The sequence below is a fragment of the Notothenia rossii genome, assembly GCF_949606895.1.
Source record: "Notothenia rossii genome assembly, chromosome: 1".
NCBI lineage: Eukaryota > Metazoa > Chordata > Actinopteri > Perciformes > Nototheniidae > Notothenia > Notothenia rossii.
Window position 1 is genome coordinate 97260767 of NC_136912.1, and position 16626 is coordinate 97277392.

At 45.5% G+C, this 16626-nt stretch overlaps 2 protein-coding genes across 3 annotated transcripts in view; one reads left to right on the forward strand and one right to left on the reverse strand.

Moving 5' to 3' along the window:
- Window positions 1-7464, forward strand: part of LOC307022574 (cyclin-dependent kinase-like 5) — a 47714-nt gene extending 40250 nt beyond the window's left edge. Inside the window, exons 15-18 of one of the 2 annotated variants that reach the window (XM_079655409.1) lie at window positions 1-27; window positions 182-287; window positions 1387-1614; window positions 4836-7464. The exon at window positions 1-27 is cut by the window's left edge and continues 52 nt beyond it. In XM_079655409.1, the coding sequence (XP_079511535.1) occupies window positions 1-27; window positions 182-287; window positions 1387-1614; window positions 4836-5189 (715 nt within the window). In that variant the 3' untranslated portion in view covers window positions 5190-7464. Of the gene's footprint in view, window positions 28-181; window positions 288-1386; window positions 1639-4835 lie in introns of both variants that reach the window. The other variant, XM_079655408.1, reaches the window with a different exon arrangement.
- On the reverse strand, window positions 6358-15059 carry LOC307020088 (retinoschisin-like; the record flags this gene model as incomplete). The annotated part of the gene is made up of 6 exons (XM_079651219.1): window positions 6358-7901; window positions 8658-8853; window positions 8924-9065; window positions 13353-13872; window positions 13946-13971; window positions 15011-15059. 6 exons carry the CDS (start codon window positions 15057-15059, stop codon window positions 7749-7751), a joined length of 1086 nt encoding a protein of 361 aa, XP_079507345.1. The 3' UTR covers window positions 6358-7748.
- Window positions 15060-16626: the final 1567 nt, after the last annotated feature.

Sequence of the window (16626 nt, forward strand, 5' to 3'; positions counted from 1 at the left end):
GGGCCAGGGGCCGGCGTTCGATCCCTGGTGAGAGTCTGTGGTTACTCTTTATTTTAAATGTTGTTAAAGAGCAGAGTTGAGACTCTATTCTGAAGATATTTTGAGATGAAGTTCCTCTCTGCTCAGATGATCCCTCTCACTCGGTCCAGCCTTAATTATTATTGGATCTGTGTCTCTTCAGGACGGGTCCGGACACGGTGGTTCTGAACCCCGCGGAGCCGTCCAAAGAGAAGGAGAAGCAGGGCTTCTTCAGAGCCATGAAGAAGAAGAAGAAGAAGCCTCAGATGGTAACCGTCCTCTGGGTGGGGGGGGGGGGGGGGGGGTCTTCAGGGTCCCGACATGTGTGCTGTATGTGCATCTTTTGATTCGGCTTCTTTTTTTAAGTTCAAAATCACCCAACCCAAGTTTTCATAAAATGTTGCCCCCATTTACTCCAGTTCATCAAAACCCTCCCTGTTTGTGGATTGTGGACTTGGCATGCCAGAAAACCTCAAGTGTTTTTTGAGAGTAAAGGTGATTATTATTCGGGGGAAGTATTCCTTTAGATGAATGGGTCTGGCTGGGTCTCAGCTGATTTACAGCTCATTTACAGAACCTCCACTCATAGGGTCTCACAGGGTCAGTGTTGGCTTTTGTTCATCTCAGGGGCTCTCAGGAGTCTGTGTTTCACTTCCTCCCAACATCACACAGGAGCGTCTGTCAGCGTCTTCCTCTTAAAGTGCATTTTGAACCTGTGACCTGATATTATACAGATCAGGAGGGAGGGGTCCCAAAGAAAGAGCTGTGAAATATAAAAGCAGCCACACTTTGACAGTTTAATCCCCTCACATTTTTATTTTCAAGTGGCGGTCTGTTCAAATGCTGGGAGGGGGAATTGCATTTATTTGCACAAATAAATGCAATCTGGCCCGGAGGAAGCAGGCAGTCTCACAGTGATGGAGGATAATGCTCGATGAGTTAGGAGCAGAACATGTGAATATACTTAGGCTTCAAAGAGCATTTTGTGTGAAATGCATAAATACCGTTATCAATCAAAACAGAGGGTTCTCTTCTCTGAGGGATGCATGATGTCTGTTTTTATTTAATGACCGCACTGCACTTAGCGTAATGCATTCACTGAGGACAAGACATTTGCCCTTTTTTCTGAATTAAGAAAACCTTATATCAGAATTACGATCACTTTCATGGAAAAATAACTAATATATACTAGTATATTAACACAATGTAAAGTACATCACACAGTCATACGTCTTCTAAAGCATGCCCTTGAGGTTTCAAAAGAACAAAACCTTTAATCCGTGGGTCTTGTTGTCCTAAATATTTTATGGTCACATGACACATTTATTTTGGACCTGTTTATTGATATCTGTTCCCGTTGTATGAAAGGTTCCCAATGAAGCGGTCGACAACGCCCTCCAGAAGTCCTCTAGATCCTCCAGTCACCAGAGCAGCCGCCACCGGACCCGGGACAAGAGCCGAGACCGGGACAAGAGTAGGGACCGAGACAAGAGTAGAGACCGGGACAAGAGTAGAGACCGGGACAAGAGTAGAGACCGGGACCAGGACCGGGACAAAGACTGGCCTCCTGAGAAACGTTCAGATTCACACTCTCCGGTGAGTCTCAAAGGAAAAACCCAGGTATTATACTGAAACATTTTTCTTTAAACCAGTGGTTCTCAACTTGTGGGTCACGACCCAAAAGTGGGTCGCGGACCCGTTTCAAGTGGGTCGCAGATGTGTGAGTGAAGAAAAAAAAATAGAAAAAAAATATTTCCTCTTCTTTTTTTTTTTTTGAGGAAAAAAAGTCAAACTTTTATTTTGAAGGATCGATTTTCTAACGCTGTGCATGCAGTAGGCGTTGGACTGAAAGTACCGGAGACCATGAACGGTTTTGAAAACTTCTGTCAAGTAGTGATCATCTGTGATCATCTTCTCAATAAAACATCTTTGCTGATGTTTTTCCGAGTCTTCTGGCCAATCAGAATCAAGATTGTAGCCGGAAGTCCCCACGGAGAATAACTTCTTTATACACCCATGGGTACAACTTCAGATAAAAATGAACACATAATGAAATATGACCCCTGTTTTGATGATTGACAGGTCCCAGAAAATGGGAGCTATCTACCCTTACCCACTATTTAAAGTACTTCACACAGACTCTCTCCTCTTTGCTCTTCTCTCTGTGTGGAGCAGCAAGATGTCAGAACAAAGTGAAAAACAAACAATGGCATAAAATATTATTAATATGTCGGGTAGTAATAGATTTATTTATTTTCTTCTCAGAGTGTACCAGAATGGGTAGTTTATATGTTAGTATTTCTAAAAATCTCCCGGGGGGGAATCCCCCCAGACCCCCTGCTGGGGTTGGGTTTTCAGCACGTGTGCCTTTTTATACAGTTCAGCTTTGATTCCATCATCTCATTAAAACTTCTTTAAAAGCATACTTTAGGTCTGTGAAGGGAGATGAGGGAGATATGCACTGTACTTCACTTTAATTAATATTGTATGCTGAAAAGAGTATATTTTACTGCACGATTTTTTGTTGAATAGATTTGAGTGCTTCAAAATGTTGGGTCGCGATGTATTGACTAAGGAAAAAGTGGGTCCCGAGGCCTGACCAGTTGAGAACCACTGCTTTAAACTTGATGCATCGTCAGGGGCCTTTTGTTTTGTTTTCCACATTGTGATAAGTGTAATGACAGCTCCTATAATAAAGTGTGAAAGAAAATACATTCCGTCCGAGCCTTTAGGGGCCACGGGGGTCCTGCAGTACCTCAGCTGTTCCCAGGACTGAGCTCTTCTGAAAAGGGCTTTCTGATGTTGTTCCAGAGCTCCTCTCTGCGTCCTCGTATTTCCCTTCTCCTGGTCCTTCTTCCTGATGGGTCTATCACCACTGCCTTCTTCTGCTGTCTCTGCGCCACCATCAGTCTGGATCTGTAAGTCCCACAGGATCTTAGCTTTGCCGTTCTCAGCCACATCTGGAGGTGCCACCCGTTTAGACCCTGGGACCTCCAGCCCATACTCTGCACAGATCCTGTACACTATGGCGCTTTATGTGCGTCCGCCTGAATCATACGACGTCAGATGAGTAGGCACATGGCTCAATACATTCCCAGAAGATAATTGTCTAACACACTAGGGGAGCCAAGCACCAGCTACTGGTGGACATAGCAGTCACTGGACACAGTCACACCAGCCACACTTACCTGTGTCCCGCCTGGATCCGCTACGAGGAATCCTATGACTCGATGCACACATGTTTACAGAAATGCTTGGAGCTGTATAAGATCAACAGGACTGTAAGAGCCTTCATCCATAACTCAATGGGACTGTGGAAGATGACACTGGAGGCCAGAGACAATGCACAAGTGACCATCATCTGCAGCGTATAGCAAGGAGATGCTAACCCTAACCCTAGTTCTGAACCCCCTCTGTCAGATCATCAATAACAGTGGCCACTGATACTGGTTCAGAAGTGGAGAGACAATCAGCCCCCTCCTCTATATGATGACATCAAGCTGTCTGCCAGGAACGAGGTGACATCCACTCACTGATCCAGATCCTTAGGCTCTACAGCAGGGGTTGGCAACCCGAGGCACCCCCCCCGGTTAACAGTTCAAGATCGTCGGCACACTGATCACAATTTTTTTTTAAAAGGCACTTCATATCACAAAGGTTGCCGACCCCTGCTCTACAGCCATGATATCTGGTAAATAAAGTCTAGCTGCTGTAGTTATGTTTGCTATATGAATTGTTAGAGTGATTTGTACAGCATATAGAGGAACTCAAAAGCCATTATGAGTGCAGTGATCCCCAACCGTCCTCTGAATATCAGCTCTGCCATTTTACCATAATGTTTATCTTAGGTTAACTATCACTGTGCGTCCATTAACTACATCTAAATAACTATTTGTTTATACTTTCAGCCGGTTAACATTTCACGAACGTCGGCACACTGATCACAATTTTTTTTAAATGGCACTTCATATCACAAAGGTTGCCGACCCCTGCTCTACAGCCATGATATCTGGATATCTTCAGGACTGGTTAAGTGAGATCTGATGAATGCTAAAAGACGTAAGATGGTCCCCCACTGAAGGAGTGGCTCTACCAGAAGGCAACACGGCGGAGCTACAGGCAGGTCCCGGGTTCAAATCCCGGACAAGCCCCACATTTTTTCATTAACTGGATCTTGGGCCTCGACAAAAAACGGAAAGTACAAATTGCTAGCAGCCTGACACAGGCTGGGAGAGAGGGGTCGAGTGTTGACTAGTGAGCATCAGATGCCCTGCTTGGTATGTACCAGCGACAGATTGGTGACTGGCATAATGTACAGGAACATCTGTGCAGAGCCTGGGCTGGAAGAACCAAGGTAAAAACAGACGGCACCTCCAACTGTGGCTGAGATGGGCAAAGCTAGGATCCTGTGGGACGGACAGGATGGTGATGGCTAACCAAACTGGCATTGAGGTTGTGGACAAACAAGTAATCCCAAGCGATAGTAACATCAGGAAGAAGGACCAGGAGAAGCTTAGGAAACACAAACTGGGACTGTGCCTCCAGCAAATCCCAGCAACAACATCCCAGACCTCTTTCCAGACTAGTGCAGTCCTGGAAACAGCAAAGATACTGCCCAGGACTCTCAGGGTAGAGGCCCTGATCCTGAAGGAGTAAGAACAACAGACCGCCCAGCATTGGGCGAACATTTGTTAGTAGTGCTCAAGACTTAATACATCAGAATCATGTAATTCATCATTGATAAACCCCAGACTGTGTTCACATGTTTTAGAGGTATGATCTGGGTCCTCATCTGTCCTGCACCATGTCTGTTTCAGAGTCAGCCCCTGAAGTCTCTGCGTAAACTTCTGCACCTCACCTCCTCCTCCTCTTCCAATCAGAACGCTCATTCTGACATGCGCTACCAGCCCAACCCGTCCTCCTCTCAGGGGTTCCCAGAGGGCCGGGGTCACTCGGGGGTCAGCACCCCCCAGCTGAAGAGCCGGCAGACTGCCTACCCACTGCCCGGGCAGCTGGAGGCCGGCTGGCACTCGTCAGCTCTGGGTCGCCCCGAGGGAAACCCGTACCCCGAGCAGATGAGCAGCAAAGGGGGCCAGAACGGGCACGGCTTCGGACGGACCCCTCGGTCCCGAATGCCAAACCTCAACGACCTGAAGGAGACGGCTCTGTGATCGCCCAGAAGACCCCACCCCCCTTAATGTCTTCTTACGTAACACACATCTGCTGACTGCTCACACACACACACACACACACACACACACACACACACACACACACACACACACACACACACACACGCGCGCGCACACACACACACACACACACACACACACACACACACACACACACACACACACACACACACACACACACACACACACACACACACACACACACAGATACCAAAACTTTAAACACTGCTTGTGAAATGGGCTACAGCCTTCTGTCTTCATTTTTTATGTTTGATAGACTTTATACAACTGCTTCTGTAATTCTGATTATGATTTGTATAATAACGTAAATATATTACAAAGTAAATATATATATATAAATGGATAGATAGGTTTTACTTTATGTATTTCTGTTTCTATTGGATATAGAGATATAGTACATTTGACTGCGTAGTATTTCCTGAACAGTATCTGAAGCTAACAGAGTTTATTATTAGTGATGGAGGTAATGTCCGTGACTCTGCAGTGTCTTCACCTCTCTTCATCTCGTCTCACTGTTTGGTGTCTTCTGGCCACAGCAGTCTCTCAGATATAGACAGGGGTGGACTGACAATCTGTTTGCTCTTTTTTAAAGGGTTCTTGGTTTTTAGGTTATTTTGTAATGCAGCCATTTTAGACACTATGGTGCCATGAAGTGAGAAAAGACTGATGTACAGCGCCTTCTGCTGGAGAAAAGAGGTCCTGCACCTTCTGTTTCTGACCTGACATGCACTGACTCAGCCACTGACATTTCATGCACTGTATGTGCAAATAATGTTCACATACAGTATACATATATATATATTTTATATATTATATAAATACCCAATGCTATATGAAAAAACCTTTATCATCCCAAATAAACACATATAACTAACCCTGTAGAGACTTACTGACAGTCCGTTGGGCAGTAACAGGATCTGAGGTTATTTACTGATCTATATGTTATGTACACTATGGAGGGGGAATCATGCAGTCAAATATACATTATTTGCCCTGTTTTCAAGTTGATATTAAAGGATGTGATTTGTTTTATGATAAATATCCTTCCTATCAGGAGTAGTCTATTCTCCTCTCTAAACCAGAACAATCATAGACCCAGTCCCGGTGGTTCTGCTTTTTCAATCAGTTAAAATAAATAACTGTAAATAAAGTCTAGCTGCTGTAGTTATGTTTGATATATGAATTGTTAGTGATTTGTACAGCATATAGAGGAACTCAAAAGCCATTATGAGTGCAGTGATCCCCAACCGTCCTCTGAATATCAGCTCTGCCATTTTACCATAATGTTTATCTTAGGTTAACTATCACTGTGCGTCCATTAACTACATCTAAATAACTATTTGTTTATACTTTCACCTATTTCAACCAATTTGCCACTACTTTGAGCACCTAACTATTACTGTAGCTTATCTTTCTTTGAGCTTTTTCACCATGTGTCCTTTACTTTTGCACTACCTAACTATTTAATACATCTGTTCATTTATTTGGGTTTTTTCTTTGGTCATCCATTACTTTGAGCAAACTATTAACTATTTGCCTTGCTAGATATTTTATTTGTATTTGCCAAGGTGCAGTCCAGGTAACCTTCAGAACCATTAATGGATAGGTTTGACGTTACTCTTCCCTTGTGTGTCTGTGCAGCAGCAGGACCTCCTGTCAGGAATCACTGTACTGTTTTATCTGACGGCACAAACTGAACCACTCGGGACTTAGGATAAATCTGAACCCAGAACCAGGATGTGTTTCTAGCTCTGTTTCTGTCAGAACCAGAGCTTTCTTAATGTTGCACTTTAAAGAGACGGTATGGCTCAGCAATATTATAACCCACTGCCTGTAAACTCCTCTTCATCACTGCTCACGGTGTGCAAAGTGTGTGAAGACTCAAAATGGCGTGGTGCATTCAAGGACCGTGCGCTCTCTTTCCCCACACAGTAAATCCCTCTCTGTGAGTTGTTATTGTTTCTGAAGGAACATTGTGTATTATATTAATACTGAGTGTGACCTGTTGGTAATATGTATAACAGAGGATCAGCTGTTTAAATGAATCCAGTATGTGCTTTTATTACAGACACAGATCATTAGTAGCATAGCCAGAATGTGTATCATGAGAGTGTACCCCCCCCCACCCCACCCCCACCCCCACCCCCACCCCACAGGTCCAGGTTTAGTATTTCATGTTTACATAATGTTACAGTAAATCTGAATAAAACAAACTCATTTAATTTGAAACCGTCAGGACTTTTTGTTTGGGTTGTTTTTGTTGTTCGTCTCATTCATGAACAAATCTTCACTCCTGGCTTTCAGGTGTCCAATATAGCATCGACAGACTTAAGGACAGGTAAATATTGCATGAGACATGTCCCCCTCCCACTCGGTTAGTCTGAGCCTCTCCGAACACAGTCGAGATGAAGGTCCAGGTGGAGGTCCTGATGGAGGTCTTGATGAAGGTCCTGGTGGAGGGAAATAGGGACTGGTCTGCAGGGCAGGTTGTGGACCATCAGGTTTTTTGCGAGATCTTCAGTAACACTTGTTCGTGCACATCAGCAGCTCCATCCTCAGGGCGATGCGGGTGTGCCAGCCCAGCGGCAGCAGGCGGACGTATCGGGCCACGATGGGGGGCCGCAGCAGGTTCTGCACCATGGAGGATCGGTCCGAGTTCCCGTAGAAGACCTGAGGAAGAGGGATCCAGTTTCTGTCAGGACTCTTTAGGACAGGAAACTAATTTCTGTAGCAGATATCTCTTAAAACCAACTCACCATGTATATTATCTACACACATGTTTACACCTGTACTGTTGTTATACAATGTGCACATTTTTACTAATTTTGTCACTACAGACAGTCTTCTCGTCAGCGTCTCACCTCCCTCTCTGGTCATGGTGAAATCTCAAGCTGTTTTGCCGTGAGTGAATTCAGAGTGGATCAGTGGTATGATTAATGTAAAACTGCTTTTTGAACTGCAGGTTTCAGGGTATATAGGTTCTGTTATTTTAGGGTCAGGGTTAGCTGGAGCTCTCTAACTGAGTGTGAAGCTAGGATCCAGCACTCACAGCAACACTAGGTATCTCAGTCCGTAGGGACCTGGCTCTGTAATTGGAGGGTTGCAGGTTCAAGTCCCAATTGGGCCAATTAAATGCAGCGAGTGACTGGTAGCTTGAGAGGTGCCAGTTCATCTCCTGTGCACTGCAGAGGTGCCCTTTAGCAAGGCACCAAACCCCCAACTAAGACTGGGAGCCTCTTTGCTCTTCGTGTTTGAGTTAGTAAATGTACTTAGTTACTTTACACCACTGTTTACACTACAATGAAGGAACAGAAGATCCGGCAGATCACTGAGTTTAAAAGTTTAGATTAAACAACGAGTCAAAGTCCTCCAAAGAGTCTGCTGCAGTTCAATAACATGTGTACGTCTGGGTCCCCGGTCACTCACCCTGTTGTTCCCTGTCTGGTCCTTGTAGTAGATCCAGTTGAGGGTTTCCACGCTGCGGTACTGGATGCTGTATTTGGTGACCCACTCATCAGCATCACAGCGGCCCTGGCTCAGGATTCCCGACATCACCTGCACCTCCTTCAGGTCGATCTGGATCCACTGGTGCAGGTCGTTAAACTTGGACAGCCACGCACACCTGACGCAAACACCAGCTTTAGTTTCATATGTAAATAAAATCAAATAATTATAAAGGGGTCCGGACCCACCCAAAGCCCTGGTTGTTGAGGCGGGCCTTGGGGGGAAGCCAGGAAGAGTACCAGCCCGAGTACTGGTCCTGGTTGGAGCAGCTGATCTGGTCAGATGTCACAGAGCCAGATTCAAAGCCCAGAGCCCGGTGGTACGGACACTCTGTGAACAAAGGAAGCATTGTGGAGTTAGCACGATAGCTAACTAGCCGGCTGTAGTTAGCTTTGTAATGAGTCTCTATTGGCGCATTTCCACTGCAGCGCATAGCACGGTTTAAGTGTGCCGTGCCAAACGCGGCCCGTTTTTTTTGCTTTTCCACTAGGGGTAGTTCCGGCTGAGGGCTACTATTTCATCTTATTTCTGGCACTCCAAAATCGAGGTTCTTACCGGACCAACAACCGGGCTGAATATGCTAAACTAGTGACGTAAACACTCGACTGCTGAATGGTCAGACAAACAAAAGGAGAATATTTGACCGTGATTTAATTGTATTACACGTTTCAAAATGATACCGAAGTAACAACATACTGATACCGGTTAGTAAAAACCATGAATTAATGCTTTGACCAGTCTGCAGACAGACGGCAGGCGAAACACCTTTTAAAATGCGTGTTTTCTGAATGGAGATCGGCTAAGCTAACGCAGTAAATGCTCCGACCGTCCACACTCACAACAACGGCCTACAGACAGAAATAAACCAGAGACTGTATTCTCCATGACACAGACAGTCTGTGGTTTGGACTTGTTTAACTTTTGTCTAGTTTCTGAACAGATATGAGGAGCTGTGAGTTCTGAGGGCTAACAGCTAACAGCTGATGTTGGTTTTGTGTTTCTCATTGAAGATGACGTCACGGCTCCGCCTACACTGCGTTACTATAGTTACTGCCCCAGCTACTAAACTGTAATGGAAACACAGCATGAAGTGAGCCTGGCCTACCAAGGCCTAACTATACCGTACTTAGCCGTGCGAGGCCCTGCAATGGAAATGCGCCAAATGTGACATAAGAGGAGGAGGAGCAGGAGGAGGGGGAGGGGGGGGGGGGGGGGGGGAGGCGGTTCTGGGTAAAGTTTCAGGAGATCAGATATGAATCAGACTGGATCAGGCTCAGATCTGAATCAGACTGGTTCAGGCTCAGATCTGAATCAGACTGGTTCAGGTCTGAATCAGACTGGTTCAGATCTGAATCAGACTGGATCAGGCTCAGATCTGAACCAGACTGGCTCAGATCTGAATCAGACTGGATCTGGTTCAGATCTGAATCAGACTGGTTCAGGTCTGAATCAGACTGGTTCAGGCTCAGATCTGAATCAGACTGGTTCAGGTCTGAATCAGACTGGATCAGGTCTGAATCAGACTGGATCAGGTTCAGGTCTGAATCAGACTGGTTCAGGCTCAGATCTGAATCAGACTGGTTCAGGTCTGAATCACACTGGATCAGGCTCAGATCTGAACCAGACTGGCTCAGATCTGAATCAGACTGGATCTGGTTCAGATCTGAATCAGACTGGTTCAGGTCTGAATCAGACTGGTTCAGATCTGAATCAGACTGGATCAGGCTCAGATCTGAATCAGACTGGATCAGGTTCAGGTCTGAATCAGACTGGTTCAGGCTCAGATCTGAATCAGACTGGTTCAGGTCTGAATCAGACTGGTTCAGATCTGAATCAGACTGGATCAGGCTCAGATCTGAATCAGACTGGATCAGGTTCAGGTCTGAATCAGACTGGATCAGGCTAAGATCTGAATCATACTGTATCAGGTTCAGGTCTGAATCAGACTGTTTCAGGCTCAGATCTGAATCAGACTGGTTCAGGTCTGAATCAGACTGTTTCAGGCTCAGATCTGAATCAGACTGGTTCAGGTCTGAATCAGACTGGTTCAGATCTGAATCATACTGGATCAGGTTCAGGTCTGAATCAGACTGGTTCAGGCTCAGATCTGAATCAGACTAGTTCAAGTCTGAATCAGACTGGTTCAGATCTGATCAGACTGGATCAGGCTCAGATCTGAATCAGACTGGATCAGGTTCAGGTCTGAATCAGACTGGTTCAGATCTGAATCAGACTGGATCAGGCTCAGATCTGAATCAGACTGGATCAGGTTCAGGTCTGAATCAGACTGGATCAGGCTCAGATCTGAATCAGACTGCTTCAGGTCTGAATCAGACTGGATCAGGTTCAGGTCTGAATCAGACTGGTTCAGGCTCAGATCTGAATCAGACTGGTTCAGGTCTGAATCAGACTGGATCAGGCTCAGATCTGAACCAGACTGGCTCAGATCTGAATCAGACTGGATCAGATCTGAATCAGACTGGATCAGGCTCAGATCTGAATCAGACTGGATCAGGTTCAGGTCTGAATCAGACTGGTTCAGGCTCAGATCTGAATCAGACTGGTTCAGGTCTGAATCAGACTGGTTCAGATCTGAATCATACTGTATCAGGTTCAGATCTGAATCAGACTTGATCAGGTTCAGGTCTAAATCAGACTGGATCAGGCTAAGATCTGAATCATACTGTATCAGGTTCAGGTCTGAATCAGACTGTTTCAGGCTCAGATCTGAATCAGACTGGTTCAGGTCTGAATCAGACTGGTTCAGATCTGAATCATACTGGATCAGGCTAAGATCTGAATCATACTGTATCAGGTTCAGGTCTGAATCAGACTGTTTCAGGCTCAGATCTGAATCAGACTGGTTCAGGTCTGAATCAGACTGGTTCAGATCTGAATCATACTGGATCAGGCTCAGATCTGAATCAGACTGGATCAGGTTCAGGTCTGAATCAGACTGGATCAGGCTCAGGTCTGAATCAGACTGGTTCAGATCTGAATCAGACTGGATCAGGCTCAGATCTGAATCAGACTGGATCAGGTTCAGGTCTGAATCAGACTGGTTCAGATCTGAATCAGACTGGATCAGGTTCAGGTCTGAATCAGACTGGTTCAGATCTGAATCAGACTGGGTCAGGCTCAGATCTGAATCAGACTGGATCAGGCTCAGATCTGAATCAGACTGGATCAGGTTCAGGTCTGAATCAGACTGGATCAGGTTCAGGTCTGAATCAGGCTGGTTCAGGCTCAGATCTGAATCAGACTGGTTCAGGTCTGAATCAGACTGGATCAGGCTCAGATCTGAACCAGACTGGCTCAGATCTGAATCAGACTGGATCTGGTTCAGATCTGAATCAGACTGGTTCAGGTCTGAATCAGACCGGTTCAGATCTGAATCAGACTGGATCAGGTTCAGGTCTGAATCAGACTGGATCAGGCTCAGATCTGAATCAGACTGGATCAGGTTCAAGTCTGAATCAGACTGGATCAGGCTAAGATCTGAATCATACTGTATCAGGTTCAGGTCTGAATCAGACTGTTTCAGGCTCAGATCTGAATCAGACTGGTTCAGGTCTGAATCAGACTGGTTCAGATCTGAATCAGACTGGATCAGGCTCAGATCTGAATCAGACTGGATCAGGTTCAGGTCTGAATCAGACTGGTTCAGGCTCAGATCTGAATCAGACTGGTTCAGGTCTGAATCAGACTGGTTCAGATCTGATCAGACTGGATCAGGCTCAGATCTGAATCAGACTGGATCAGGTTCAGGTCTGAATCAGACTGGATCAGGCTCAGGTCTGAATCAGACTGGTTCAGATCTGAATCAGACTGGATCAGGCTCAGAACTGAATCAGACTGGATCAGGTTCAGGTCTGAATCAGACTGGATCAGGTTCAGGTCTGAATCAGACTGGTTCAGATCTGAATCAGACTGGATCAGGCTCAGATCTGAATCAGACTGGATCAGGTTCAGGTCTGAATCAGACTGGATCAGGCTCAGATCTGAATCAGACTGGATCAGGTTCAGGTCTGAATCAGACTGGATCAGGCTCAGATCTGAATCAGACTGGATCAGGCTCAGATCTGAATCAGACTGGATCAGGTTCAGGTCTGAATCAGACTGGATCAGGCTCAGATCTGAATCAGACTGGATCAGGTTCAGGTCTGAATCAGACTGGATCAGGCTCAGATCTGAATCAGACTGGATCAGGCTCAGGTCTGAATCAGACTGGTTCAGATCTGAATCAGACTGGATCAGGCTCAGGTCTGAATCAGACTGGTTCAGATCTGAATCAGACTGGATCTGGTTGAGTTCTGAATCAGACTGGTTCAGGTTCAGGTTGCGTGATGAGGCAGCAGGATTTTGCAGTATCATGCAGCGAAGGCCTTGCCCTATTTTGGGCGTCCTAATCTGCTCATCACCTCCTGCAGGTAATCAGATTATCTGCTCGGCCTCTCAGTGCTTTATTTCTTTTATATCTTCATCTCAGATCCAGACTGTGAGGAAGACCATCATGCAGGAGAACCAGATTGTCCTGAATGAGTCTCCTCCTGATGAACCAGTCTTTAGAGAGCCGCGAGGGTTCATGGTGGTGTCATGAGGGACATGTGACCTCACCTGGCATGCAGGTGTCCAGCTGAGGCTGTGGGGAGGGGGGAGGCAGCTCGGGCTGGAGGAGGGGGGGATTACGTGTCGCTGTGTCAGCAGATTCACAGTCACATGTGCAGGCCTTCACGTTGGACGTCCAGGACTCGATGACCTGCTGCTCCTCCTGCAGACCCTCCTCCTGCAGATCCTCGTTCTGCAGAGCCTCCTCCTGCAGACCCTCCTCGTTCTGCAGAGCCTCCTCCTGCAGTCCCTCCTCGTTCTGCAGAGCCTCCTCCTGCAGACCCTCCTCCTGCAGACCCTCCTCCTGCAGACCCTCCTCCTGCAGATCCTCCTCCTGCAGATCCTCCTCCTGCAGACCCTCCTCCTGCAGACCCTCCTCCTGCAGATCCTCCTCCTGCAGACCCTCCTCCTGCAGACCCTCCTCCTTCAGATCCTCGTTCTGCAGACCCTCGTTCTGCAGACCCTCGTTCTGCAGACCCTCCTCCTGCAGACCCTCCTCCTGCAGACCCTCCTCCTGCAGACCCTCCTCCTGCAGGAGACCCAGGTTAATCCACAGAGCAGATCTCTAACAAACATTGTATTTAAATTGTAACTCGTGTTACCTCCTGAGAGTGCACAGAGGTCAACGCTGAGCCGTGCATCAAAGACAGAAAGAGATGACATAATGAAAGTTTCATAATGGTACACTGCACAGTGTGCAGCACAATGAGAGAGACAGGACGTCACGCTAAATACTGAGCAGTGTGCAGCACAATGAGAGAGACAGGACGTCACGCTAAATACTGAGCAGTGTGCAGCACAATGAGAGAGACAGGACGTCACGCTAAATACTGAGCAGTGTGCAGCACAATGAGAGAGACAGGACGTCACGCTAAATACTGAGCAGTGTGCAGCACAATGAGAGAGACAGGACGTCACGCTAAATACTGAGCAGTGTGCAGCACAATGAGAGAGACAGGACGTCACGCTAAATACTGAGCAGTGTGCAGCACAATGAGAGAGACAGGACGTCACGCTAAATACTGAGCAGTGTGCAGCACAATGAGAGAGACAGGACGTCACGCTAAATACTGAGCAGTGTGCAGCACAATGAGAGAGACAGGACGTCACGCTAAATACTTAACAGTGCAAAAACAGTGAAATTGCAGATGTTGGGATTCAGGATGAGATTAAAATACAACGATAAGGAAATAAAAACATTACATAAACTGAAATGAAAATACACATGACAATAAATACTTTCAGTCTGCAGGTATTTCATTTACAAACAATAAAGGGGGTCAATAACGTTCATTATTCTGCAGGAGCTGACCACAAAAAGCTGATATGGAAGAGTAAAATAACTTTGTTAGTAGAAAGAAATTAGTAATTTTGAGTTGCTTTTATTTGATATTTGTACTTAATTTTGATACTTCTTTCTAATTTGGATGAAAACAAACACAACGTTTGGAATCACCTTATAAATGATGATTGTTTATGTAATGATGAATGCAGCAATGCTTCAAACACTGTAAACCATTCTGAAACATTGGACACACTGAATACTTGATTTGTTCCTTTATTGATTTACGTTTTAATGCAGGACTTTCTGCACTCTTGTCTTGACCTTCAGAGATGACTAATCATAATAAACACTTTATCTGAAGATCTGTTGATGATGTTCTTACCGGTAGAGAGCAGCAGAAAGAGCAGCAGCGCAGCACGGCGACCAGCCATCGTCCTCCGTCAGCAGAGACTGACCGCCTGAGGATTACTGTAATCCAGGAGGAGATGTTCTCTCTATTAACCCTCTCACTCCTGTTATCTCACAATCTATTAACCCTCTCACTCCTGTTATCTCACTCTCTATTAACCCTCTCACTCCTGTTATCTCACAATCTATTAACCCTCTCACACCTCTTATCTCACTCTCTATTAACCCTCTCACTCCTGTTATCTCACTCTCTATTAACCCTCTCACTCCTGTTATCTCACACTCTATTAACCCTCTCACTCCTGTTATCTCACTCTCTATTAACCCTCTCACTCGTGTTATCTCACACTTTATTAACCCTCTAACTCTTGTTATCTCACACTCTATTAACCCTCTCACTCCTGTTATCTCACACTCTATTAACCCTCTCACTCTTGTTATCACACTCTCTATTAACCCTCTCACTCCTGTTATCTCACACTCTATTAACCCTCTCACTCCTGTTATATCACTCTCTATTAACCCTCGCACTCCTGTTATCTCACACTATATTAACCCTCTCACTCCTGTTATCTCACACTCTATTAACACTCTCACTCCTGTTATCTCACACTCTATTAACCCTCTCACTCTTGTTATCTCACACTCTATTAACCCTCTCACTCTTGTTATCTCACTCTCTATTAACCCTCTCACTCCTGTTATCTCACACTCTATTAACCCTCTCACTCCTGTTATCTCACACTCTATTAACCCTCTCACTCCTGTTATCTCACACTCTATTAACCCTCTCACTCATTTTATCTCACTTTATTAACCCTCTCACTCCTGTTATCTCACTCTCTATTAACCCTCTCACTCCTGTTATCTCACTATATTAACCCTCTCACTCATGTTATCTCAAACTCTATTAACCCTCTCACTCCTGTTATCTCACACTCTATTAACCCTCTCACTCCTGTTATCTCACTTTATTAACCCTCTCACTCCTGTTATCTCACTCTCTATTAACCCTCTCACTCCTGTTATCTCACTATATTAACCCTCTCACTCATGTTATCTCACACTCTATTAACCCTCTCACTCCTGTTATCTCACACTCTATTAACCCTCTCACTCCTGTTATCTCACTCTCTATTAACCCTCTCACTCCTGTTATCTCACTATATTAACCCTCTCACTCCTGTTATCTCACACTCTATTAACCCTCTCACTCCTGTTATCTCACACTCAATTAACCCTCTCACTCCTGTTATCTCACTATATTAACCCTCTCACTCCTGTTATCTCACACTCTATTAACCCTCTCACTCCTGTTATCTCACACTCTATTAACCCTCTCACTCCTGTTATCTCACACTCTATTAACCCTCTCACTCCTGTTATCTCACACTCTATTAAACCTCTCACTCCTGTTATCTCACACTCTATTAACCCTCTCACTCCTGTTATCTCACACTCTATTAACCCTCTCACTCCTGTTATCTCACACTCTATTAACCCTCTCACTCCTGTTATCTCAACCTCTATTAACCCTCTCATTCCTGTTATCTCAGACTCTATTAAACCTATCACTCCTGTTATCTCACA